Source organism: Daphnia magna, unplaced genomic scaffold, assembly GCF_020631705.1.
Source record: "Daphnia magna isolate NIES unplaced genomic scaffold, ASM2063170v1.1 Dm_contigs074, whole genome shotgun sequence".
NCBI lineage: Eukaryota > Metazoa > Arthropoda > Branchiopoda > Diplostraca > Daphniidae > Daphnia > Daphnia magna.
The window spans coordinates 274,132-301,767 of NW_025533120.1; the positions used below are offsets into that span (position 1 = coordinate 274,132).

The 27,636-nt window shown below is 39.0% G+C and overlaps 1 protein-coding gene, 2 long non-coding RNA genes and 2 pseudogenes across 3 annotated transcripts; 3 read left to right on the forward strand and 2 right to left on the reverse strand.

Moving 5' to 3' along the window:
* Window positions 1-7,924, reverse strand: LOC123477507 (annotated as a pseudogene).
* Window positions 7,925-9,197: 1,273 nt separating this feature from the next.
* On the forward strand, window positions 9,198-13,410 carry LOC123466569 (transcriptional regulator ATRX homolog). The gene is made up of 12 exons (XM_045180887.1): window positions 9,198-9,368; window positions 9,430-9,735; window positions 9,798-9,869; window positions 9,928-10,080; window positions 10,159-10,398; window positions 10,488-10,782; window positions 10,852-11,133; window positions 11,221-11,463; window positions 11,673-11,959; window positions 12,012-12,256; window positions 12,309-12,387; window positions 12,457-13,410. Exons 1-12 carry the CDS (start codon window positions 9,213-9,215, stop codon window positions 12,808-12,810), a joined length of 2,712 nt encoding a protein of 903 aa, XP_045036822.1. The 5' UTR covers window positions 9,198-9,212; the 3' UTR covers window positions 12,811-13,410.
* Window positions 13,411-13,736: 326 nt separating this feature from the next.
* On the forward strand, window positions 13,737-21,220 carry LOC123477506 (annotated as a pseudogene).
* A 4,275-nt stretch (window positions 21,221-25,495) lies between these two features.
* On the forward strand, window positions 25,496-26,134 carry LOC123477509. Its single transcript, XR_006652651.1, has 3 exons — window positions 25,496-25,653; window positions 25,729-25,913; window positions 25,987-26,134. It is a non-coding gene; the product is annotated as an uncharacterized LOC123477509 (long non-coding RNA).
* A 488-nt stretch (window positions 26,135-26,622) lies between these two features.
* LOC123477508 lies at window positions 26,623-27,404 on the reverse strand. Its single transcript, XR_006652650.1, has 4 exons — window positions 27,247-27,404; window positions 26,987-27,171; window positions 26,754-26,913; window positions 26,623-26,682 (listed from the first exon to the last, which is right to left on the reverse strand). It is a non-coding gene; the product is annotated as an uncharacterized LOC123477508 (long non-coding RNA).
* Window positions 27,405-27,636: the final 232 nt, after the last annotated feature.

Below are 27,636 nucleotides of genomic sequence, written 5' to 3' on the forward strand. Positions count from 1 at the left end.
TGAAGAAGAAAGGAGCAGAAGTTTATTTAAAAGGCAACATGACGCTCGACACAAGCGAGCACAATCCAATATATATCCGATAGAATTTAATTCCTGAGACGTCGTCGTTTTCAGTGGAGATGTCCAGATCAATGTAATAGGGCAAGATGGCCACCACGTCGATGATGGACATGACCGATCGCATAAACTTGCATCGGTCCGGAGCGGCGAATAATCTGTTGACAATTTTTTTAAGAAAAAAAAAGGAAACATGTTAATCCTTTGATTATATAGACAGCAAGGGGGAGGAGCACAAAATGTGTAATGTGATTAAAGAAAAAAATTGTTTTTCGTGCCTGTACGGAACTGTGTATACCGTCCATTATTGCATAGTTAGTTGGTTGGTTAGTTGTTGTTCCGACAGCTAACACAACGGGGCTCATTCGACAAGAATTTCTTTTTCTACTTTAAGCGTCACAGGACTGTTTACTTTCTACCGAAAACCGCATGCTAATGCTTGGGGTACTTTATATCGGCAAGGACTAACTCTCTTTCCCTTATTAGCCAATTCCTCCTAGTAAAGATTTACCTTGTATACAAGTGCCCTTTGGGTGGCAAAAGCATTTTGCAGTAAAGCGGTGCTCTGGCAGCATCCCAGTAAATGAAGGAGAACACGGAGAGCTACCGGGAGCAGCGTCTGCAAGTTATCGTGTTGCGAAACTACCTATTTATAAATATATCAAATACATTATTTAATTACATAAAATTTCATTTTGGATTTTTGAACCAACCTGCACTATGAGCTCCAACGTGTCGAGAATGGTAAGGCTGGTTTGTGTTGAAAGGTTGCCTTCCATGTAGGTATCCAATTCAACATCCACCCGAGGTTTTTCCCATGCTTCATTGGCCAATTTCCAGGCTGCTGTATCTTTGCGCCATCGCAGCGTCTGTTTGTCAGCGACAGTTACAGATGGATTGGGCGACGGATTTCGTTCTTAAAATAAAAACGAATGATTTTATAAAACGCTATTTACACAAGAATAGAAAAATTAGTATTTAATAGCATTAGCAATAGAAATTTTAACAACCGCTGTACATCCATGCGTTACATATAAATCAAGCATGCCAGCAATCTTCGTTATTTTCACGGTTAGTTTCGACTTTATTTCAGGCAAGTAAAATATGCAATGAGTGTGCAGTGTGCGAAAGCAGACAGCTGCCCACCTGGTGTGGCTTGTGTATGGGCAATTCCCGTGTAGAACTGTGAATTTGCCACTACGCTGTCGCTACCATTTATCGCTGCTCCGCCAATTGTTTGTCACAAAAAAATGTTGATAAAAAATGAATATAGCCGTCTAATAATACGCTCTAAAATGAGAACTTAACTTTTTGAACATCGATTTATGAAAATTATGATTCTAAAATGAATTGAAGAAAAATTGTTGTTGGCTATTACCACGGCGACGTAGAATGAGATCAGAACGGGCAGATCCTTGGCCAAGGATGAGGTCCTCTAAGCGCGATTTGACGATCTCTGTAGTTCGGCCGCCCCTTTGCTGCATGGAACGAAGAATACCGCGTTTTCCACGATATTCAAATCCAGAGACGCAGATAAAAAGCATTTCCAAAAGGCGATGAAGCTTGGCCGGATTTAAATCAGACCACCAATTCCGCAATGGCACTTCTCCAACGTGACGCAAAACCCACAGTAGACAAATCAGCAGGTGACGAGTTGTTTCCGCAGATATTTTCCCTTTCGCCTATCGTAACGAACTTAAGAGCAAATGCGGAAGAAAAAATAATAACGTGTCCGACATACCTGGTCAACCGGAATTCCAGCAATAGCTTGTGCTACAGCGAAGTTCACCGTTGAAGAATCTTGCTCTTCATTGCTCCCTTCGACTAGAGGCCTTCCTGTGTTTCACAATGTTTTGTTTTTTTAATATGTAACTAAAAGTGCATTTTAAAATTGTTTTTGAAAGATTAGTTTGTCAGGTGCGAAACCAAATGAAAACTGTGTACTCCTTAAGCAACAGCTCATCCCCGAACGACCTTACTGTTAATGCAGCGCACTGATCTTTGTCCCAAGAAAGCTTATACTAAGCGACAAATTAAATGATCTGGCGCAAGAATATTTACTTTAATAACAAAGTATTCATAAAAGTATACAATTACCTTTTGTTTCCGAGTTCCAATCAAATAGATGTGGGAGGGCATCAATCAGGACGCCAATTAATGGCAAGTATAAAGTAGCCACCCTGGCTTTGCAAGTTGCATCGGAATATCTCGGATCCCAATCATGGCTTGTCAACAAATTTCGTACTAAATTTGCTGCCCGTGCATGCAAAGCAGGGCTCCTATAGAACGAATAGTAAAATATAAATATAATTTAATCAACAGAAACTTTTAGTTTTACTAACTGCAATTCAAAGACGGCTGCGAGTTCAGAAAGGATCAAGCCGATGAGGAAGTGCTGCTGGCGAAATTCACCAGTTAGCTCGGCAAAGCGTGCTGAGCTAGACACACCAACCAACGTGGAAACAAAAGATGATTGGCTGTTTGATGAAGATACAGATGGTGAAGGTGACGGTGATGAAGCAGTCGAACTGCATAGCGGTGTTGAATAAGGCAAGTTAAGCGCGACGAAGTGCTCGTGGCTGCATATTACGCGCAAGAAGTCCAACTGCTCCGAAATATTTCTTATAATAAAATTTTTCTTTAACTGAAAACAAGAAACACAATTACCTTTAGACTTGCGATGTGCGGAATTTCGTTCTAAAAATTGAAGAAAATTGTTTCGTTACAGTAAAACAGATTCTGAATCATAAAACACATGAATTACTGGGTAAAGTGCCTTGTCTTCTGCCAGCGTACGGATATAGGAACGAATCAGGGAGAAAACAAAAACCTCTGTCCATAACAGAAAGCAAATCATGAAGAAAGAAGGAGAGATGAATGTTCAATAAAAGGGCACTCTGAAAAACAAATGAAATTAAATCAAACGGTTACATTTGTACGAGATTATAACGTATACCTTCGATTCGCCACCATCACGTCGCTGCCTTGATAAAATTTCGGCTGTAACGAGTGAAACTAAACGTCCTATGTCTTCTAGGAAACGCTCCGGAAATCTTTGCTTCCGTGGGCAATCTAGCTTCTGAGTTGAACCCAAGTATTCCACCATACTTTTGACTATCAGCTCAAAAAAGAACCTGTTTGTTTCAGCAGCGATAGATTATATATGGCTAATTTCGATGTTACACTGAATAACGTACCATGCGTTTGAGAATACAACATCTCGAGATGCGTTTGTGGACATGGCCCATAGAAGACCAATTTCTTCGTGAAGAAGTTTACGCTGACTGGGCCAAGCTGTAGATGTAAAATCATTCCCGCTTTTCACATTATTGGCTCTATCAACTCCTTTCAGACAGCTGTTAATTTCAGCATCTAATCCAACGTTTTCAACATTCAGATGAACTTCTGGCTGGCTTATCCTTCTGTTATGCTTCCGTTGTGGAGGTAATGAGAGAGTGCGGTGCTGAGGGGGACAGCAAACGCGGTTTTCTTGTGGAACACATGCTTGAAAATGAACATATGGGGCTAACAAACTATTTCTCCCATGTGGATCATTCAAGTGATCGAGAATTTCCTGGAATTAGTACTCAATTAGCATCGTATCAATGTTTCTCATTATTTCACTTACTGTGAATGTTCCGACGATTGCAACAAAACAATCAAAGGCTACGCCAGCGCATTTGAGCAGCTGGCCATTCAAAAGAGGAGGAGAGACAATCAGGCCAATCAACTTTTCGAGAATCAAAGGAAGAAATTTAACCATTTGTTCGGTTTTTGAATTGTTCAAATCACCAATGCTAACGATTAAGAATTGTGTAAAATAAAGCATATTTATTAGTAGTAATTTGTTTTCTAACCTTTGTTTCAAACTGGCTTCCATATTGGCTTCCCCAATATGAGGTACAATGCGATTCTCTTCCAAGGCAGAACAAATATTTAAAAAGCGATCTAGATGACGATCCTAATGCAAAGCGATTCATGAATGACACGGAGTAACAACAGATAGGTATAAAGTACATACCAAAGTGTGAATTGACGTTACAGCTTCGATGACAATGTTAAAAATCCCTTTATGGTTGTCTACCCAACGCGTCCCCGGTAACATTACTTCAGGATGTATGTAAAGATAGTTTGATGGTGGGGGATCCAACATAACCGGAAGAGAGAATTCTCCAGTTTGTAGGCTGCCGTCTTTAAGCATCGGTAGCCACTACGATACATTAAAAAAACGAATAATAATATTATACGACGTGATCCAGATTAATTCATACGATTCATTAATAAAAAGTTATCAAATTTGGATTTTCTTTTTCTTTTTTACCGAGTATCCAACAACAGTCTCTAGAGCTGTTTGCTCAACTTTCCGCTGGCAAGAAACATGGTAAAACGTGAACAGCAGATGATGGCAGTCTTTTAAGTTCGCGGGTAATTTTATTTTTATTTCATCGTAAAAATCAGGACACCTATAAATAAAGTATTGACATGAATAATTGACCTATATTAGTTTAGAATAATTACTTGTTGTGATAAGTGACGGCGGTGAAGTAGTCGGAAGAAAATTCGGCACAAGATGATTTACCAAAAATGACAGGCATTGCGTGGGTTTCTTGTTCCCCACACATAAATTGTATCCTTACTGAAATATTTCGTGCCGATCCTGTTGAAGGTCAATACGATTAATAAAAGTTTCTTTACCAGAAGCAAGAGTAGTAACCTCTGTTCGCGAAGTTCAAATTTTTCGGATAAACATAAAGTAAATTCCTGTATGTGTAAAACGGCGTATAGACCTCTCTGGGTGGAAACTCTATCAGCTCTTTTGTAGGCCTTATTTTGTCGTCTTTCAATAAATCACGTAGTTAATAAAATGGGAAAAAAATATGTAAAAATGTGTCAGCAGGCGTCCATGGACAATTAGTAAATTACCAGGATAAGGATGCAGCTTAGCTAACTCTGGAGTCAATGAACATTTATTTTCTTCGGGACAAGGTGAAACTTCAAGTTTTAATGTTCCTGGTATGCATTTCAACCTTTTCAATGCATTATTAGATCTCCGTAGTTCGTGAAGGTATTTGTACAAATCATCATCTCTAAGCCTATCACCCTCCTATTGAGGGAGAGCGAAACACGGGGAAAAAGAAGCAGAAAGGGAAAGAAAGAAAAAGAAAGACGAAGCAAATAGGAAGAAAAGGGGAAAGAATGGCGGGAAAAAACGGTGTTAATGATTTCACGATAAATCAAGTACATGAATCGAACATGGATCTAGAAATCAAAGAAATTTCGAACCTGTTTGAAGAAACTGGAAACGGTGAGAGTGACCGGTCGAAAGTTATCGAGACTCAACCCAGCTTCATCTCCTGTGGATGACCAACTACTTCGTTTATCGTGGGATCCCGCCGTACCACGTCTTTCCAAGGAACCACGTCGTTCGTGACCAGGACCCCGATCCTGTGTCAACTCCAGTTTTTCTTCGGAATTGATCAAAACTACTAGTGCTATTTTTGCGATCTTTTTTTTCCTCAGGTAGACCAGCAAATTAGCAAACACAATCTCTTTAGTATGACAAGACCATTTTTTCTTTACCCAAGCTGTTCGCTCCCGAGGGCGGAACTGCTTCATTTGAGTCACGTTCGTTTGTTTTATCCTTTTCACGGTCACTATTTCCAGCTCCGTGGAGTATGCTGTGTAAATGAATTCCTGTCCACGCAAAGGGCATCCTGTACCTCCCAAGTCTTTCGCAGCACGCTACGGCATTTGCTTTCACCTTTTCTCGGTTCTACGAATCCAGATTGTGTCACAGCTATAGGACTTACTTCTATAGGACGCATAGATTCGTTTTTCCTATACCATACCTTATCGTCTTTAATGTATGGTTCGGTACATTCATTTATATCGCCCTGAAGGACTTTTTCCAGCTTGACAACAAGAAATAGATCCGTTGATGGATATGTTGTACTGAACGTGCAGGAACGCCTCAGGTTGGCTAACATCCTAGGGAATCAATAACAGTTAATAGCTCGGCTGTAAACTTCATATTGAATGTGGGGAGGTTACTTGAAAAGGGATATGGGTAGCCAACATATGCTTAATAGAATCCGAATTCAAATCAAAATAAAATTTCTCTGATATTTTTTTCTTCTCTTTGGCATCGTACAACGCCATGGATGCATAAATGGGTTCGATTTCTAGCTCAAGCCTTTAATAAGAAAAATTTGTTAAAAATTTATACAATAATAAATGATCTTGTTTTGTTTGTTTTTTTCGTTTTTTTGTTTTTTTATACTGAAGTTGAGTGCATTTCACTAAAATTCGATGCCCCAGATGTTCAATCGGCATATCAGGTTGGCAACGTCTCTCGATGATATCTTCATCATCTTGAGGCGGATATAGTGCAAACAATGTATCCTGAGATTTCAAGACGATAAGTACACTATTAGTCCACAGAATCACTTCTAATATATGAGTCAGAAAAGCGTACCAACTGTAGTTCAGATCTTCGAAGTTTGTTCACATTATCTATTACATCAGGAGCTAAACGGTCTAGAAACCCTGGAAGTGGAGGATCACTAGCTGTTTGCCGCAGATCAAAAGTTGCCCAGCTACCACGTGGGGTATCTGATACAGAGTTTCAGCTACGAATGGAACTAGCCTGTAGATTAAAACTTAGAAAGTAGAATTTATGAACAGAGTAAACTGTAATTCAAATTTCCTATACCTTTGTTGACAAAGAATCTATCAAATTATTTTCATTTTCACTGTTTAAATTGCCATCATTTTCTCCATCAATTTCAAACTCCTGACGAGGGGTAGACGCCAAAGCATTAAGACGACTAGCTGCTTGACGTGCAAGGCTTCCACTGCTATACTCTTGGTATCTATGTTGAACAATCAGCCAACGGTGAAGTATAACAGCGTACACAATCTCTTACATGAGAGTTTAATGTTTCCCTAAAATTAACATTTAGATTAGTTTACGTTTTATCCTTTTATCTCCAGTTAAACTAAAGACAATTGCTCTGGTGGTGTTATTGGTTGTAGAGTCCTCCACCGGTCTTTGGAGGAGATAGATCTGTAGATCATCCAGGGGGAAGCTGAGGACAAGTTTCAAGGGATCTGAGTCACTTGCATGTTCATTCATGAATCCTCATAATCCAATGGTTCAAGCACTTCATTCCATGTGACAGAATGGGCACTCTGTATACTACCAGCATATGAAACGGTTCAGCTTGTTTGGTAGCCATCACTCATTTGACTAGCTGATGACATTGCTCTCCGTACTTCCGATGCATGTTGCCTGAAATAGCGTGATGTTTTGAAACGTTCTTGGAGACAATTTGTGCATTTTGATCAATGAATTACCTAGGAAGTCTCTGGACAAACGGCCGCTGTCCAATAAGGCTAGACGCTTGTGAAGGTATAGACATTTTTTGCGGCAGTGAGCAGCAAGCCATTTGGAAAATATTTCAAGTAGAAAAAGAAAAAGAGACTTCGTTGGCGCAAGCAAGCTCGCAAATAACTCTGTGATGAAGTTGGTTTTGTTTAGAACTGTCGAGGAGAGGAAAATTATTTCGTGGCAACACTGGTATTAACCCTGTTTGAACCCCTTCCTTTTACCCCAATGACTACCGGTTTCTGTGTGAATCATTAAAGCATGTTTCTCCGTAGAGAAATATGCAAATTATTCTTTCCATTATTAGTCCCCCTTCCATGACCTTCCCTTCTAGGAATTCCCTCGTACGGTTGAATTGGTTTCTTTTCCTTCAATGATGAGGAATCAGATGTTTTCTTAGCACGAGTTGGTGGGATGGTTGGAGCAAATCTTTTCTTGGCAACTGGGCTACCATTGATAACTGGTTTATGCATTATAGTTTTTTTAACTTCTTTTAGGGGAAAGCTTTCTCTGGAATTAAATTTTTTTACTGTTTGAAAGGGTTACAAATATTGTGTAATAACTATCACCTTCGATGGCTGCTGATGTCCACTGCCTGTTGCAATATCAGAACCTGTAACAAACGAGTTCATTTTTTGGAAGCTTGTGGGCACCACTAAAACTCGGGGTTCGGGGGTCGGGGGTCGGGGAACTAAAACTCGGGGAATGGACTCGGGGTCGTCATTTTCCCCGAGTTTTAGTGCCCTCAAACGGGGAACAGGGTAAACAAAAAAAGACTAAAACTCGGGGAATGGACTCGGGGGTCGGGGTAAACAAATAAGACTAAAACTCAGGGAATGGACTCGGGGGTCGGGAGTAAACAAAAAAAAAGACTAAAACTCGGGGAATGGACTCGGGGTTGATATTTTTTTAAACTTACTACTAACAAACCAAAAAACTTTTGCCTTCTCGAGTGTACTTCTTCGGTATAAATCTTTTCTTGAATCAGCTATCGAAATAAATATTTAAATGTTATAAAAGTACAATAAAAATAAACGTTGTTTACGCTAATATTCGTATGCCTACAGGCATAACTGCTCGCAGTTAATAGAAATCCCAAGAGACCCCGAATCCTCATCAATATTTCGAGGTCATTTTTTTGCATCGAATGTGTCGAACTGTGTTAATATTCCTGCAAGATATCGCGTGATGGCGCAGTGCAACTCTTGTAAGAACTACTACCACCAGCAATGTGAAGGAATTCCGCAGGCTGCTATAGATTCCAAAAAAACTCCGTGGATTTGTTCGTTGTGCATGCTATAAACTCTAACTCTTTTCTCTCTCAAATTCAGAAATTGTAAAACAGAAATAAAACCTTTTTAAAAACTAATACTGAGAAAAAAATATTACAAAATGCATATCATTTATAGCTAGAATCTAGATCTAGTCATAGTAAAGTCTGCAACTGAATGAATTATTTCGATCGCTGATTCAAGAAAAGATTTACACTGAAGTACACTCGAGAAGGCAAAAGTTTTTTGGTTTGTTAGTAGTAAAAAAAATATCAACCCCGAGTCCATTCCCCGAGTGTTAGTCTTTTTTGTTTACTCCCGACCCCGAGTTCATTCCCCGAGTTTTAGTCTTTTTTTTTTGTTTACTCCCGACCCCCGAGTCCATTCCCCGAGTTTTAGTCTTATTTGTTTACCCCGACCCCCGAGTCCATTCCCCGAGTTTTAGTCTTTTTTTGTTTACCCCGTTCCCCGTTTGAGGGCACTAAAACTCGGGGAAAATGACGACCCCCGAGTCCATTCCCCGAGTTTTAGTTCCCCGACCCCCGACCCCCGAACCCCGAGTTTTAGTGGTGCCCACAAGCTTCCAAAAAATGAACTCGTTTGTTACAGGTTCTGATATTGCAACAGGCAGTGGACATCAGCAGCCATCGAAGGTGATAGTTATTACACAATATTTGTAACCCTTTCAAACAGTAAAAAAAAATTTAATTCCAGAGAAAGCTTTCCCCTGTAAAAGAAGTTAAAAAAACTATAATGCATAAACCAGTTATCAATGGTAGCCCAGTTGCCAAGAAAAGATTTGCTCCAACCATCCCACCAACTCGTGCTAAGAAAACATCTGATTCCTCATCATTGAAGGAAAAGAAACCAATTCAACCGTACGAGGGAATTCCTAGAAGGGAAGGTCATGGAAGGGGGACTAATAATGGAAAGAATAATTTGAGACAGCCCCATCAGAGACAGCCAGTAAACCATGGCAACAGACCAGTTGCACAATATCAAAAACCAGTACTTGTTCAGGTGACTACGTTTTGTTCTTATTATGTAATTTTTTTGTTATACTTTTTTTTCTATTTATTTAGATGGAAGGAAGTCTATTTGGCCAAGGGGTGACAATGGAAAAGGAAAAGCATGCATCCAAACTACAAAATCAAGTGAGTATAATATCTGCTATCAATAAAATCACAGACATAAAATTTCTTTATTATTTAGGCTACCCTAGACCCTGTTCTGAATGCACTCAGTGCAGTTGACAGATTTGAGGATTTAAAAAATAGTAATTTATCAACCCGACTGCTAAAAAGCCAACTACTGATACCACAATCTAGCTCAGCTGATTCCAAAAGTCCAGAATCACAGCTGGAGGTTGAATTTTTAATCATAATCAATGAAGTGACTTCGATCCTAGTATCACTTATTATTTTTTAATTTTATCTGTTCCAGAGTAATCAACTGATTTTGAAGAGAGACAGTCAAATTCACAATGAAGACCAGGTGGTGGTGAATCAGAAGTTGTCAGAAAAACTGAAATTCCACCAAGTAGAAGGTGTAAAGTTTATGTGGAATGCATGTTTCAGAACCAGCACAAGTGCTGGATGTGTGCTTGCACATTGCATGGGTTTAGGCAAAAGCTTGCAAGTTGTAACTTTGACCCATACTGTACTTACTAATGCTATATGTCAGGTAACAAGCATAGTTGTATTATGATCAATAATATAGTATTTAAAATATTTTCTTTTCTATAAATTCTTTCTTTTTAAATTTTCACGTAGGTAAATCGTGTAATGGTGGTGTGTCCACTTAGCACGGTCTTAAACTGGGAAAACGAGTTCAGGATCTGGCTTCCTGGTGACACATTCACGACTCTGAAAGTTTGCGAATTAGCTAGCAGTAAAACGAGTAAAACGAGAGAAACAAAAATTAAAAAATGGCTGAATATCGGAGGAGTATTGATTTTGGGGTATGAAATATTTCGAATTCTTACCCAAGAGAAAAAGAAGCTTACTGAGCAGGACGAGGTATTTCGGCAAGCCTTAGTTGATCCGGGTCCGGATGTACTTATTTGTGGTATTTTCTAAATATTTATTCTACTGTGTTACTCTTCGTTCCACTGCCATCCGTGTTTTCTGGTTGCAGATGAAGGACATTTATTGAAAAACGAAGATGCTGAAATTTACAAAGCCATGAATCAGATTTGCACTCGACGCCGAATTATGCTAACTGGCACACCTCTTCAAAATAGTCTGTTCGAATTCTATACAATGGTTCAGTTTGTTAAGCCTGGACAACTGGGTACGAAAGCAGAATTCGGAAAACGTTTTGCAAAGCCGTTGGAAAAAGGACAGGCGGTCGACTCCGCCCCGGAAGATGTTCGTGTCATGAAACGGCGAGCTCTTATTCTTCATAAGATGCTTGAAAGTAAGCTAATTTTTTAAAAACTGTTTTCCAAATTTGTTGATTGAAATTTATTAATTCATTGGCATTATAAAATTTCATTGTTGCTAGATATTGTTCAGCGTTTTGACAGCAACGTCCTCGCACCCTTTTTACCACCCAAATATGAATATGTTGTATCCATAAGGATGTCGGAGCTCCAAATCCGCCTTTACCTTTATTATTTGGAAAATCACACTAAAGGAGGGAGTATCCAACCCTCCGGAAATCAAGGTGAAAGTGCTGGATTGTTCAGCGACTTTCAGCAGCTTGCCCGAGTTTGGACTCATCCAAAGGCTATGCTTTTGGCATGTAATCGTCCGGATTCTAGGAACTCAACTCGACATGCTGTTTAAAAAATTTCCAGTAGTGGTGAAGGAACGGCGAAAAAAAATGCCAAAAACGACGATGACAACGATTACCTCATGAGGACCGAGGAACAAATTTTCGGTAAACATCTTGATTTACCTCTTTTTCTTATTAAAAATTTATTTTTTTGACCAATGCTTCGAATACAAAAACACTGAAAAAAGGCGAGGACGTGTGTATGCAAGATCCGGTTGACCAAGCTTTAACGTCGTCCAGCAGTCCTTGGTGGTCAGATTTAATCTCAGAAAACGAAATTAACAACATAGAACACAGTGGAAAATTTGTTCTGCTGATGGATATTCTTCGGGAGTGCGAGCTGATTGGTGATAAATTATTGGTCTTCAGCCAGTCGCTCACAAGCCTAGATCTGATAGAAGAGTTTCTTGCAATTGAAGATTTCAAAAATCAAATCAGAAGCACTAACGAAACCAATGGGGCAAGTGTCATAATTTGCCAATCACGATGTTTGCGTTTATTATTTATCTTTTTAGAAGGTTGTTGGCGGCACGTGGAATATCAATACTGATTACTTTCGACTGGATGGCTCCACGTCTTCCGAACAGCGTCTTAAATGGTGCCGAGCGTTCAATGACCCCCAAAATCCCCGTTCGCGTCTGTTTATAATCTCAACTAGAGCTGGCGGTATAGGCATAAATCTGGTGGGAGCGAACCGCGTCATAATTTTTGATGCGTCATGGAACCCGTCACATGATCTGCAAAGTGTCTTCCGGGTTTACCGGTATGAAATTTGTCTTGACTAATAACATCCGTAATTAAATTTTTAAATGCAGGTTAGGACAAAAGAAGCCGTGTTACATTTATCGCTTCGTAGCTCAGGGAACCATGGAAGAAAAAATCTATTATCGCCAGGTTAGCAAATAAAAATAAATATTCTTTTCGTCGCACTGCTTGCTGACGTTTTTTGTTCCCCTTGCACAGGTAGCCAAACTCTCACTATCAAGGCGTATTGTTGACGAGGAGCAAATCGATCGTTACTTCGGCTCAAACGATTTGACTGACCTCTATACATTTAATGCCGATGGCCAGTTTTCGTTACCGGCTTCAATACAAGAGCGTGATGACTCTTCTCTTCTTGACGACAACCTGTTGGCTGGAGTCGCAGTTCGACTGAAAGAGTGGGTTGGTGGGTACCAAGCACACGATTCTTTGCTTCAGAATCGTCCTGAAGAATATCTCGAAGACAGTGAGCAGCAAGCCATTTGGAAAATATTTCAAGTAGAAAAAGAAAAAGAGACTTCGTTGGCGCAAGCAAGCTCGCAAATAACTCTGTGATGAAGTTGGTTTTGTTTAGAACTGTCGAGGAGAGGAAAATTATTTCGTGGCAACACTGGTATTAACCCTGTTTGAACCCCTTCCTTTTACCCCAATGACTACCGGTTTCTGTGTGAATCATTAAAGCATGTTTCTCCGTAGAGAAATATGCAAATTATTCTTTCCATTATTAGTCCCCCTTCCATGACCTTCCCTTCTAGGAATTCCCTCGTACGGTTGAATTGGTTTCTTTTCCTTCAATGATGAGGAATCAGATGTTTTCTTAGCACGAGTTGGTGGGATGGTTGGAGCAAATCTTTTCTTGGCAACTGGGCTACCATTGATAACTGGTTTATGCATTATAGTTTTTTTAACTTCTTTTACAGGGGAAAGCTTTCTCTGGAATTAAATTTTTTTTTTACTGTTTGAAAGGGTTACAAATATTGTGTAATAACTATCACCTTCGATGGCTGAGACTGATGTCCACTGCCTGTTGCAATATCAGAACCTGTAACAAACGAGTTCATTTTTTGGAAGCTTGTAGCATGTGTTATAATGTTTTTAACTCTAACGGTTGTATTTAATGCCGAATTTATAAAGCTTCAAAAAGTCTAAACGATATGCACGCGACTGATCACTGGGCCGATTTCAATTTCAACCACCGATTATAACTGATATTCCTGACACACTCTTTAAAGCATATTTCTCTACGGAGAAACATGCTTTAATGATTCACACAGAAACCGGTAGTCATTGGGGTAAAAGGAAGGGGTTCAAACAGGGTTAATACCAGTGTTGCCACGAAATAATTTTCCTCTCCTCGACAGTTCTAAACAAAACCAACTTCATCACAGAGTTATTTGCGAGCTTGCTTGCGCCAACGAAGTCTCTTTTTCTTTTTCTACTTGAAATATTTTCCAAATGGCTTGCTGCTCACTGCCGCAAAAATGTCTATACCTTCACAAGCGTCTAGCCTTATTGGACAGCGGCCGTTTGTCCAGAGACTTCCTAGGTAATTCATTGATCAAAATGCACAAATTGTCTCCAAGAACGTTTCAAAACATCACGCTATTTCAGGCAACATGCATCGGAAGTACGGAGAGCAATGTCATCAGCTAGTCAAATGAGTGATGGCTACCAAACAAGCTGAACCGTTTCATATGCTGGTAGTATACAGAGTGCCCATTCTGTCACATGGAATGAAGTGCTTGAACCATTGGATTATGAGGATTCATGAATGAACATGCAAGTGACTCAGATCCCTTGAAACTTGTCCTCAGCTTCCCCCTGGATGATCTACAGATCTATCTCCTCCAAAGACCGGTGGAGGACTCTACAACCAATAACACCACCAGAGCAATTGTCTTTAGTTTAACTGGAGATAAAAGGATAAAACGTAAACTAATCTAAATGTTAATTTTAGGGAAACATTAAACTCTCATGTAAGAGATTGTGTACGCTGTTATACTTCACCGTTGGCTGATTGTTCAACATAGATACCAAGAGTATAGCAGTGGAAGCCTTGCACGTCAAGCAGCTAGTCGTCTTAATGCTTTGGCGTCTACCCCTCGTCAGGAGTTTGAAATTGATGGAGAAAATGATGGCAATTTAAACAGTGAAAATGAAAATAATTTGATAGATTCTTTGTCAACAAAGGTATAGGAAATTTGAATTACAGTTTACTCTGTTCATAAATTCTACTTTCTAAGTTTTAATCTACAGGCTAGTTCCATTCGTAGCTGAAACTCTGTATCAGATACCCCACGTGGTAGCTGGGCAACTTTTGATCTGCGGCAAACAGCTAGTGATCCTCCACTTCCAGGGTTTCTAGACCGTTTAGCTCCTGATGTAATAGATAATGTGAACAAACTTCGAAGATCTGAACTACAGTTGGTACGCTTTTCTGACTCATATATTAGAAGTGATTCTGTGGACTAATAGTGTACTTATCGTCTTGAAATCTCAGGATACATTGTTTGCACTATATCCGCCTCAAGATGATGAAGATATCATCGAGAGACGTTGCCAACCTGATATGCCGATTGAACATCTGGGGCATCGAATTTTAGTGAAATGCACTCAACTTCAGTATAAAAAAACAAAAAAACGAAAAAAACAAACAAAACAAGATCATTTATTATTGTATAAATTTTTAACAAATTTTTCTTATTAAAGGCTTGAGCTAGAAATCGAACCCATTTATGCATCCATGGCGTTGTACGATGCCAAAGAGAAGAAAAAAATATCAGAGAAATTTTATTTTGATTTGAATTCGGATTCTATTAAGCATATGTTGGCTACCCATATCCCTTTTCAAGTAACCTCCCCACATTCAATATGAAGTTTAAGCCGAGCTATTAACTGTTATTGATTCCCTAGGATGTTAGCCAACCTGAGGCGTTCCTGCACGTTCAGTACAACATATCCATCAACGGATCTATTTCTTGTTGTCAAGCTGGAAAAAGTCCTTCAGGGCGATATAAATGAATGTACCGAACCATACATTAAAGACGATAAGGTATGGTATAGGAAAAACGAATCTATGCGTCCTATAGAAGTAAGTCCTATAGCTGTGACACAATCTGGATTCGTAGAACCGAGAAAAGGTGAAAGCAAATGCCGTAGCGTGCTGCGAAAGACTTGGGAGGTACAGGATGCCCTTTGCGTGGACAGGAATTCATTTACACAGCATACTCCACGGAGCTGGAAATAGTGACCGTGAAAAGGATAAAACAAACGAACGTGACTCAAATGAAGCAGTTCCGCCCTCGGGAGCGAACAGCTTGGGTAAAGAAAAAATGGTCTTGTCATACTAAAGAGATTGTGTTTGCTAATTTGCTGGTCTACCTGAGGAAAAAAAAGATCGCAAAAATAGCACTAGTAGTTTTGATCAATTCCGAAGAAAAACTGGAGTTGACACAGGATCGGGGTCCTGGTCACGAACGACGTGGTTCCTTGGAAAGACGTGGTACGGCGGGATCCCACGATAAACGAAGTAGTTGGTCATCCACAGGAGATGAAGCTGGGTTGAGTCTCGATAACTTTCGACCGGTCACTCTCACCGTTTCCAGTTTCTTCAAACAGGTTCGAAATTTCTTTGATTTCTAGATCCATGTTCGATTCATGTACTTGATTTATCGTGAAATCATTAACACCGTTTTTTCCCGCCATTCTTTCCCCTTTTCTTCCTATTTGCTTCGTCTTTCTTTTTCTTTCTTTCCCTTTCTGCTTCTTTTTTCCCCGTGTTTCGCTCTCCCCTCAATAGGAGGGTGATAGGCTTAGAGATGATGATTTGTACAAATACCTTCACGAACTACGGAGATCTAATAATGCATTGAAAAGGTTGAAATGCATACCAGGAACATTAAAACTTGAAGTTTCACCTTGTCCCGAAGAAAATAAATGTTCATTGACTCCAGAGTTAGCTAAGCTGCATCCTTATCCTGGTAATTTACTAATTGTCCATGGACGCCTGCTGACACATTTTTACATATTTTTTTCCCATTTTATTAACTACGTGATTTATTGAAAGACGACAAAATAAGGCCTACAAAAGAGCTGATAGAGTTTCCACCCAGAGAGGTCTATACGCCGTTTTACACATACAGGAATTTACTTTATGTTTATCCGAAAAATTTGAACTTCGCGAACAGAGGTTACTACTCTTGCTTCTGGTAAAGAAACTTTTATTAATCGTATTGACCTTCAACAGGATCGGCACGAAATATTTCAGTAAGGATACAATTTATGTGTGGGGAACAAGAAACCCACGCAATGCCTGTCATTTTTGGTAAATCATCTTGTGCCGAATTTTCTTCCGACTACTTCACCGCCGTCACTTATCACAACAAGTAATTATTCTAAACTAATATAGGTCAATTATTCATGTCAATACTTTATTTATAGGTGTCCTGATTTTTACGATGAAATAAAAATAAAATTACCCGCGAACTTAAAAGACTGCCATCATCTGCTGTTCACGTTTTACCATGTTTCTTGCCAGCGGAAAGTTGAGCAAACAGCTCTAGAGACTGTTGTTGGATACTCGGTAAAAAAAGAAAAAGAAAATCCAAATTTGATAACTTTTTATTAATGAATCGTATGAATTAATCTGGATCACGTCGTATAATATTATTATTCGTTTTTTTTTTTAATGTATCGTAGTGGCTACCGATGCTTAAAGACGGCAGCCTACAAACTGGAGAATTCTCTCTTCCGGTTATGTTGGATCCCCCACCATCAAACTATCTTTACATACATCCTGAAGTAATGTTACCGGGGACGCGTTGGGTAGACAACCATAAAGGGATTTTTAACATTGTCATCGAAGCTGTAACGTCAATTCACACTTTGGTATGTACTTTATACCTATCTGTTGTTACTCCGTGTCATTCATGAATCGCTTTGCATTAGGATCGTCATCTAGATCGCTTTTTAAATATTTGTTCTGCCTTGGAAGAGAATCGCATTGTACCTCATATTGGGGAAGCCAATATGGAAGCCAGTTTGAAACAAAGGTTAGAAAACAAATTACTACTAATAAATATGCTTTATTTTACACAATTCTTAATCGTTAGCATTGGTGATTTGAACAATTCAAAAACCGAACAAATGGTTAAATTTCTTCCTTTGATTCTCGAAAAGTTGATTGGCCTGATTGTCTCTCCTCCTCTTTTGAATGGCCAGCTGCTCAAATGCGCTGGCGTAGCCTTTGATTGTTTTGTTGCAATCGTCGGAACATTCACAGTAAGTGAAATAATGAGAAACATTGATACGATGCTAATTGAGTACTAATTCCAGGAAATTCTCGATCACTTGAATGATCCACATGGGAGAAATAGTTTGTTAGCCCCATATGTTCATTTTCAAGCATGTGTTCCACAAGAAAACCGCGTTTGCTGTCCCCCTCAGCACCGCACTCTCTCATTACCTCCACAACGGAAGCATAACAGAAGGATAAGCCAGCCAGAAGTTCATCTGAATGTTGAAAACGTTGGATTAGATGCTGAAATTAACAGCTGTCTGAAAGGAGTTGATAGAGCCAATAATGTGAAAAGCGGGAATGATTTTACATCTACAGCTTGGCCCAGTCAGCGTAAACTTCTTCACGAAGAAATTGGTCTTCTATGGGCCATGTCCACAAACGCATCTCGAGATGTTGTATTCTCAAACGCATGGTACGTTATTCAGTGTAACATCGAAATTAGCCATATATAATCTATCGCTGCTGAAACAAACAGGTTCTTTTTTGAGCTGATAGTCAAAAGTATGGTGGAATACTTGGGTTCAACTCAGAAGCTAGATTGCCCACGGAAGCAAAGATTTCCGGAGCGTTTCCTAGAAGACATAGGACGTTTAGTTTCACTCGTTACAGCCGAAATTTTATCAAGGCAGCGACGTGATGGTGGCGAATCGAAGGTATACGTTATAATCTCGTACAAATGTAACCGTTTGATTTAATTTCATTTGTTTTTCAGAGTGCCCTTTTATTGAACATTCATCTCTCCTTCTTTCTTCATGATTTGCTTTCTGTTATGGACAGAGGTTTTTGTTTTCTCCCTGATTCGTTCCTATATCCGTACGCTGGCAGAAGACAAGGCACTTTACCCAGTAATTCATGTGTTTTATGATTCAGAATCTGTTTTACTGTAACGAAACAATTTTCTTCAATTTTTAGAACGAAATTCCGCACATCGCAAGTCTAAAGGTAATTGTGTTTCTTGTTTTCAGTTAAAGAAAAATTTTATTATAAGAAATATTTCGGAGCAGTTGGACTTCTTGCGCGTAATATGCAGCCACGAGCACTTCGTCGCGCTTAACTTGCCTTATTCAACACCGCTATGCAGTTCGACTGCTTCATCACCGTCACCTTCACCATCTGTATCTTCATCAAACAGCCAATCATCTTTTGTTTCCACGTTGGTTGGTGTGTCTAGCTCAGCACGCTTTGCCGAGCTAACTGGTGAATTTCGCCAGCAGCACTTCCTCATCGGCTTGATCCTTTCTGAACTCGCAGCCGTCTTTGAATTGCAGTTAGTAAAACTAAAAGTTTCTGTTGATTAAATTATATTTATATTTTACTATTCGTTCTATAGGAGCCCTGCTTTGCATGCACGGGCAGCAAATTTAGTACGAAATTTGTTGACAAGCCATGATTGGGATCCGAGATATTCCGATGCAACTTGCAAAGCCAGGGTGGCTACTTTATACTTGCCATTAATTGGCGTCCTGATTGATGCCCTCCCACATCTATTTGATTGGAACTCGGAAACAAAAGGTAATTGTATACTTTTATGAATACTTTGTTATTAAAGTAAATATTCTTGCGCCAGATCATTTAATTTGTCGCTTAGTATAAGCTTTCTTGGGACAAAGATCAGTGCGCTGCATTAACAGTAAGGTCGTTCGGGGATGAGCTGTTGCTTAAGGAGTACACAGTTTTCATTTGGTTTCGCACCTGACAAACTAATCTTTCAAAAACAATTTTAAAATGCACTTTTAGTTACATATTAAAAAAACAAAACATTGTGAAACACAGGAAGGCCTCTAGTCGAAGGGAGCAATGAAGAGCAAGATTCTTCAACGGTGAACTTCGCTGTAGCACAAGCTATTGCTGGAATTCCGGTTGACCAGGTATGTCGGACACGTTATTATTTTTTCTTCCGCATTTGCTCTTAAGTTCGTTACGATAGGCGAAAGGGAAAATATCTGCGGAAACAACTCGTCACCTGCTGATTTGTCTACTGTGGGTTTTGCGTCACGTTGGAGAAGTGCCATTGCGGAATTGGTGGTCTGATTTAAATCCGGCCAAGCTTCATCGCCTTTTGGAAATGCTTTTTATCTGCGTCTCTGGATTTGAATATCGTGGAAAACGCGGTATTCTTCGTTCCATGCAGCAAAGGGGCGGCCGAACTACAGAGATCGTCAAATCGCGCTTAGAGGACCTCATCCTTGGCCAAGGATCTGCCCGTTCTGATCTCATTCTACGTCGCCGTGGTAATAGCCAACAACAATTTTTCTTCAATTCATTTTAGAATCATAATTTTCATAAATCGATGTTCAAAAAGTTAAGTTCTCATTTTAGAGCGTATTATTAGACGGCTATATTCATTTTTTATCAACATTTTTTTGTGACAAAAAATTGGCGGAGCAAGCGATAAATGGTAGCGACAGCGTAGTGGCAAATTCACAGTTCTACACGGGAATTGCCCATACACAAGCCACACCAGGTGGGCAGCTGTCTGCTTTCGCACACTGCACACTCATTGCATATTTTACTTGCCTGAAATAAAGTCGAAACTAACCGTGAAAATAACGAAGATTGCTGGCATGCTTGATTTATATGTAACGCATGGATGTACAGCGGTTGTTAAAATTTCTATTGCTAATGCTATTAAATACTAATTTTTCTATTCTTGTGTAAATAGCGTTTTATAAAATCATTCGTTTTTATTTTAAGAACGAAATCCGTCGCCCAATCCATCTGTAACTGTCGCTGACAAACAGACGCTGCGATGGCGCAAAGATACAGCAGCCTGGAAATTGGCCAATGAAGCATGGGAAAAACCTCGGGTGGATGTTGAATTGGATACCTACATGGAAGGCAACCTTTCAACACAAACCAGCCTTACCATTCTCGACACGTTGGAGCTCATAGTGCAGGTTGGTTCAAAAATCCAAAATGAAATTTTATGTAATTAAATAATGTATTTGATATATTTATAAATAGGTAGTTTCGCAACACGATAACTTGCAGACGCTGCTCCCGGTAGCTCTCCGTGTTCTCCTTCATTTACTGGGATGCTGCCAGAGCACCGCTTTACTGCAAAATGCTTTTGCCACCCAAAGGGCACTTGTATACAAGGTAAATCTTTACTAGGAGGAATTGGCTAATAAGGGAAAGAGAGTTAGTCCTTGCCGATATAAAGTACCCCAAGCATTAGCATGCGGTTTTCGGTAGAAAGTAAACAGTCCTGTGACGCTTAAAGTAGAAAAAGAAATTCTTGTCGAATGAGCCCCGTTGTGTTAGCTGTCGGAACAACAACTAACCAACCAACTAACTATGCAATAATGGACGGTATACACAGTTCCGTACAGGCACGAAAAACAATTTTTTTCTTTAATCACATTACACATTTTGTGCTCCTCCCCCTTGCTGTCTATATAATCAAAGGATTAACATGTTTCCTTTTTTTTCTTAAAAAAATTGTCAACAGATTATTCGCCGCTCCGGACCGATGCAAGTTTATGCGATCGGTCATGTCCATCATCGACGTGGTGGCCATCTTGCCCTATTACATTGATCTGGACATCTCCACTGAAAACGACGACGTCTCAGGAATTAAATTCTATCGGATATATATTGGATTGTGCTCGCTTGTGTCGAGCGTCATGTTGCCTTTTAAATAAACTTCTGCTCCTTTCTTCTTCATACGTGTTTAACGATGCGAACGTTGATGCCTCAATCATTTGCGGCCGTTTTCTTCCTCTTTTTTTTTTTTTTTTTTGTGAATAGTTCTGGACCGGACCCCGAGAATCAGCCGGAAGGTAAGCTATATGTAACAGACTGGTCGTTTTTTTCTTTCTTTTTTATTCGGCGATCGGCAACATTTATCCGGCCGTATTTAACCTTTTGTTGTGTGTGTAGATGCGCACGTATTAATGCATCAAATATTGTTATATAGTACTATACTCTATCGGAATATAGAGCAGTAAATGATTTTTGCATTTGGGATCTGTTTAACGTGTCAAGTTTTCGTCGAAATTTGTGTTGCGCGATACTTATAGACATTGCGGTAGGGGGGAGATAAGGAAGAGCATTTTTGAATTGCCTAACCGCTGAATAATTGGGCGATTTTGTTGAACATTGACACGCTGCTTTCTTTTTTGTTTCTATACGGGAAGAATGTTGTCGTAAATCGTTTTGCCCTTCTGTTAAAAGCTCACATTTTACCGTTCTAACCGTAAAGAAGGATCAGCTTATCTGTCGGGAAAATGTGACGATAGATGACGCGCAAAGTGCAGTTCAATCACGATATAATCTTTCGAGCATAATAGCGCTGCTTTGGTTAGTAACCATCCCCTCCACCAATTTACATGTCCTTAAATATGTATATTATAAGATATATATCCGACATTCATTGCGGTGGCCATTTTGATGACGCGCCTAATTCAAATTTGAATTCTAACTTTTGTTTATTATTATTTAAACGTTTTAAATTTGAAACGTTTAAACGTTGAATGTTGTTATGCAAATAAAAGTACTTTTTAAAAAGAAATTCAGTGAATTTTAAGAGTAAATAGCAAATGTCTTCTTCAAATTCAACATAAAATAAATACGAGTGACACAAACAAATTATTTTGATTATTTAATTATTTAAATACATTTATAAATTTAAAAATACCCAATTAGATTGAAAAGGTTTGTCATTAGTTGTTTATGGTAGGTTTGGAAGGTCGCTTTCCAACTGACTATTGAATTCTTGGTTGTTGCTCCGTTTTCATACCAGTGGGATTCTGATACCTGGAAAAGGAAAAACAAATGAGTGATGTCAGGGCCATGACATTAAAATATTGTGAAATAAGTTACCTGTTTGATGAGTATGTTAATTTTTTTTTATAATGCCACTATTATTTACCTTCTGTATCCAATAGTGTAATTTCCATCGTGGATGGAAAACACAGCCAACACACTGAATGCAAATCTAAAGCTTTGCATTAATTAACAGTTTAAGACATTATTCATGCTTTTTATTAAACCTAAACAAAATTTTTTAAATGACAAGACATTAAATGTATTACTTAACAATAAAAAAACTCTTCTTACACTACAAATTACTTAAATCTAAATTCTGTCTAATAAATGTATTACAAATAATTGAATTAAATAAAAAACAACTTTCTGCGGAAGCAATAATTATCACACTCATTTAAACAGATAGTCTGCTTGAAAATAGATATGGCCTAATAGAAATAAGTTTTTTAATCCTGAAAAACATGCAAAAAGGGTGTAACTTCACTCATAACAGTTGGGTGATCCACCGTAGTGTGTGTGTATTAATCCTCACAGGGCCTTCCGAGTTTACCGGGTACCCCACCCGGCTCTCAGCAGTTATCTGACACCCAGATGAATCTGAACCTAGCGGAATTTCTATTTCAACGGAAATGTTTCACATAGTCACGTGATTTTACTAATCATATCCACGCGTACTCCGCAGAGGGGTAAAACTTCACGAATATCACAGTAATGAATGGGGGGGCATTCTCACGGAAATGATCATCAACATTTCGGAATCCATCGCCAGACCTAGGCCATCTGGACGGTCTGCGACCTAGCCAGCACCAATGACTCATCTTACTACGACACACATGCAACACGGTGGGCCCAACTGCTTGGTCAAGCCGGCTCCATGACTAGAATGTCTAATGAAAGGTACTTTGCGCTCAGATCACACATCCAGCCTTACCTTTCATTCTACATTCAGTCGCCTATTGTACCTAGTTGCCACAATAATTAGGCGGTTTCAGGCGTCATATGGCAGGAAAATATTTTTAGTGTTTGGCAAAGCCTAATACTCGAATAAAGTGTATTTTGAAAATTATTTTTCTAGACAAAGTTGTAGAACCGATGAAAATACGTAAGCCTGAATATTGAGAAATTATGTTCAATAATAATAATAATAAGTGTTAGCTTAGTGCAATTAGTATCTTTAATTCTTGAAAATTTACATTTTCAGATTTCATTTTATTTTCAGGTACGATACCCGGGCTGGCAACGAGGCCTTCCGTCGTCTGTCGTTATTTTTGTTTCAAACTTTCAATGCTTGGTCTGTTCTAACAATTTTTCAAAACGACACCTTTTTAGCCTTAAAATTTTCATTGCATTCTTTCATTGATATGGAGGAAAGTTTTATGGTACCAGTTGATGGTACCAGTTGATGCTCACAAGGATAACTTGCAGTTTGTCTGGCCAAGTATTGTATGTTCCATCCAAAACGCGTCTTTCATAGCTGATGACTGTGTATGTGGATAAGTCGGTTATGGTTAAATGATTTTATCAGTTAACAATATTTTTGCTTGCTAGGAATTGAGTGGTCTGGGAAGTAGAAAATTAATAAATTCCCAAGTTGTCATGTAAATTACGTTCGACATTGACTGTGTTGACCTTGTTTTTATTAGCTTATTCTTAGCAAACAAAAGGAGGGGTAACCAAAACAAAAAAGGTGTCGCCCTCTTGGTGGGTGGGCGTACTTTAACTATTCAGATCTTCTTTAGCTATCGCTAAGCAAACATCATGTCGTCGGACTCAAGCTCTAGTTCGTCCGACTCTTCATCAAGTTCAAGTTCGTCAAGTTCATCTTCTTCAAGAAAAGACAGAGATTACTCGGTGAAATTTAAAGGTTGGCGGAGATATAGGCCCGGTCGAAATAGGCCCCGACGAAATAGGCCCGGCAAATAGGCCCGGACGAAATAGGCCCCTACGAAATAGGCCCACTTTAAAAATATTTTTAAAGTGGGCCTATTTCTCCGTCAAAGTGGGCCTATTTCTCCCAATTATTTCTAAGTTCCATTAGGTACTCTGAAATATTTTCATAGAAAAATTCGACCTACTCTACATGAGCGAGAAGGCGGAATAATCTGCGAGAGATCCGCCACCGTATATATTCATTGCCGTAGCTCAAACCACGATGAGTGATTTCACACATTGCCGTTTCGTTTTCACATGTTAGGCAGCTGATTCCCGTCTTTATTTTTTGATAAACGTATTCCCCTTGATCTTAACTGTAAAACTCATTTGTTCAAACGTCGTTTTCACTTATTAACTATCGCTAATTTAAAAAAATGAACAAATTTCCGTGTTTTCTTCGCCATTTATTTGTTCCGTAGCTCGATCCCCCCTTCAGCGGCTCAGCCTTGAACGCGTCTCTCCCCTTCAGCGGCTCAGCCTTGAACGCATCTCCCCCTCTACCTATGCCAATGCCAGTACTCAGGTGAAGTAGGAAATGAAAATGTTTGATGAAATAAATCTTATAAATCTTACGGATTGATTTCAAACATATCCATAACAATTTCATGTTTTTTAAAGCAACAAACGCATATCACTTTTAAGTTTCTTGTTTTATGGGGCTGACGCGAGGTGCTGCTCAAGCCGGCCAGAAGGGTGGTCGAGCGGGGGAGGCTGCACGCACTCATGGGAGAGGGGTGAGTGAAGGGGGGTTTACCTGGGCCATACCATACACTCCCATGTTTTCCCTTCTCTGTACATGTCAACGGGTGGTCTAGTGGTTAGCAACTCGGGGTAATAATCTCAAGTGCCGGTGTTCGAATCTCGGCCATGTCGGAATAGAATTTAATTTACAAAATATTTTAGAAAAATTAATAGCTCAACAGCATAAAGCGGTGTGGAACTACCCTGGCGAAATTGATCGTTTTTGGGTTTTTTTAATTGATAAAGAAGAAAGAAATATACAGCACGAAAAGAAAATTACTATTATAGTTGAATACCAAATGTGGTTTTGAAGATTTCCATCTATCGGTGATAGTGGCGTCAGTAGCGTGGTTCAATAGCGTCATGAAGATGGCGTCATCTGCTCATCGTCAACTTCAGCGTTTAATTTACAAATAAGAAATAGAAATCTTATAAAAAAATAAAAATAGCTTCAACATGTGTACATTTTATTTTTAATCATTTTAAAATTTGAATTACAATTTTCGTTACATTTGATCTGTAAGAATTCAATTTTGAATCATTTTCATTTCAAATTGATTCACACACATAGCAGACGCCAACACATCAAGCGTCATCAATAGCGTGGTCTATGGTGCAATGCTATCGCTGGAGTAAGTTGTTTACCTTCAATTCGGGTATGTTAGAGAATTATATCATGTTATTTTCAATCTTAAGTTGCTACTATTGTAATTATCAACTTGTGTGAATAGGTAGCGTCATGATTGGACTACCCTGATGGCGTCATGATCGCTGCTGATTGCCTTTCAAATAGGTTTTCAGCATTCTGCTTACACCTTTGGCATAGAGTCACATATTTCACAATCCAACATCAATTGGTAGCAACAGCAGCCCTTCTCTCCATCATCCAGAAGGGTCTGAGATCAGTGTTGGAGATGTGAGTGACAATTTTAATATGATGAAATTTATCTACCACCAAATTTTTACTCGTGTATGTTTTTGTTTTTCAGGATGGTTCGGAACAACCCATGGAAAGCTTATCACTCATTGATGCTGTGATGCCTGATGTTGTTGCAAGTCGTCAACAGCAAACACAGAACAATCAGAAACCACAAGTGGTAAAGACAGAACCACCAAATTCCAATGGAGATGAACCCATGCATTCCTATCGTAAGATGGTCAATACTTTTCTTTGATCCCCTGAACTACTTACTTATTTTCCCTTCAACTATTTAATGAAGGCTGGGAAGAGGAAACAGGAGTAGAGATACCTGCCAGCAAATCAACTGTACTACGTGGCCATGAATCTGAAGTTTTCATCTGCGCCTGAACCCAACAACTGATTTATTGGCTTCTGGCTCAGATTGGGAACCTGAATGCTATTCAGGTAACCAGTGCCAATACATTTTATACATCAATAAAAATAAGATAATATGATTTAAAAATCAGTTGAATGTTAAATTTACATTTCATCATCGCTCACAAATGACATGTCATAATTATCTATGTTTTCATCATTGGGTCTTGTCAAAATACTATCAAATCAAATGTGTCCGATCCTTTTCCTAGATGTGGTACATGTAACAAGACACTTGTGTTCATGATTCGCAAGCACACAACAAGGAAATCTACACCATAAAATGGAGTCTTACCGGTTACAGTTGATTTGCTGGCAGGTATCTCTACTCCTGTTTCCTCTTCCCAGCCTTCATTAAATAGTTGAAGGGAAAATAAGTAAGTAGTTCAGGGGATCAAAGAAAAGTATTGACCATCTTACGATAGGAATGCATGGGTTCATCTCCATTGGAATTTGGTGGTTCTGTCTTTACCACTTGTGGTTTCTGATTGTTCTGTGTTTGCTGTTGACGACTTGCAACAACATCAGGCATCACAGCATCAATGAGTGATAAGCTTTCCATGGGTTGTTCCGAACCATCCTGAAAAACAAAAACATACACGAGTAAAAATTTGGTGGTAGATAAATTTCATCATATTAAAATTGTCACTCACATCTCCAACACTGATCTCAGACCCTTCTGGATGATGGAGAGAAGGGCTGCTGTTGCTACCAATTGATGTTGGATTGTGAAATATGTGACTCTATGCCAAAGGTGTAAGCAGAATGCTGAAAACCTATTTGAAAGGCAATCAGCAGCGATCATGACGCCATCAGGGTAGTCCAATCATGACGCTACCTATTCACACAAGTTGATAATTACAATAGTAGCAACTTAAGATTGAAAATAACATGATATAATTCTCTAACATACCCGAATTGAAGGTAAACAACTTACTCCAGCGATAGCATTGCACCATAGACCACGCTATTGATGACGCTTGATGTGTTGGCGTCTGCTATGTGTGTGAATCAATTTGAAATGAAAATGATTCAAAATTGAATTCTTACAGATCAAATGTAACGAAAATTGTAATTCAAATTTTAAAATGATTAAAAATAAAATGTACACATGTTGAAGCTATTTTTATTTTTTTATAAGATTTCTATTTCTTATTTGTAAATTAAACGCTGAAGTTGACGATGAGCAGATGACGCCATCTTCATGACGCTATTGAACCACGCTACTGACGCCACTATCACCGATAGATGGAAATCTTCAAAACCACATTTGGTATTCAACTATAATAGAAATTTTCTTTTC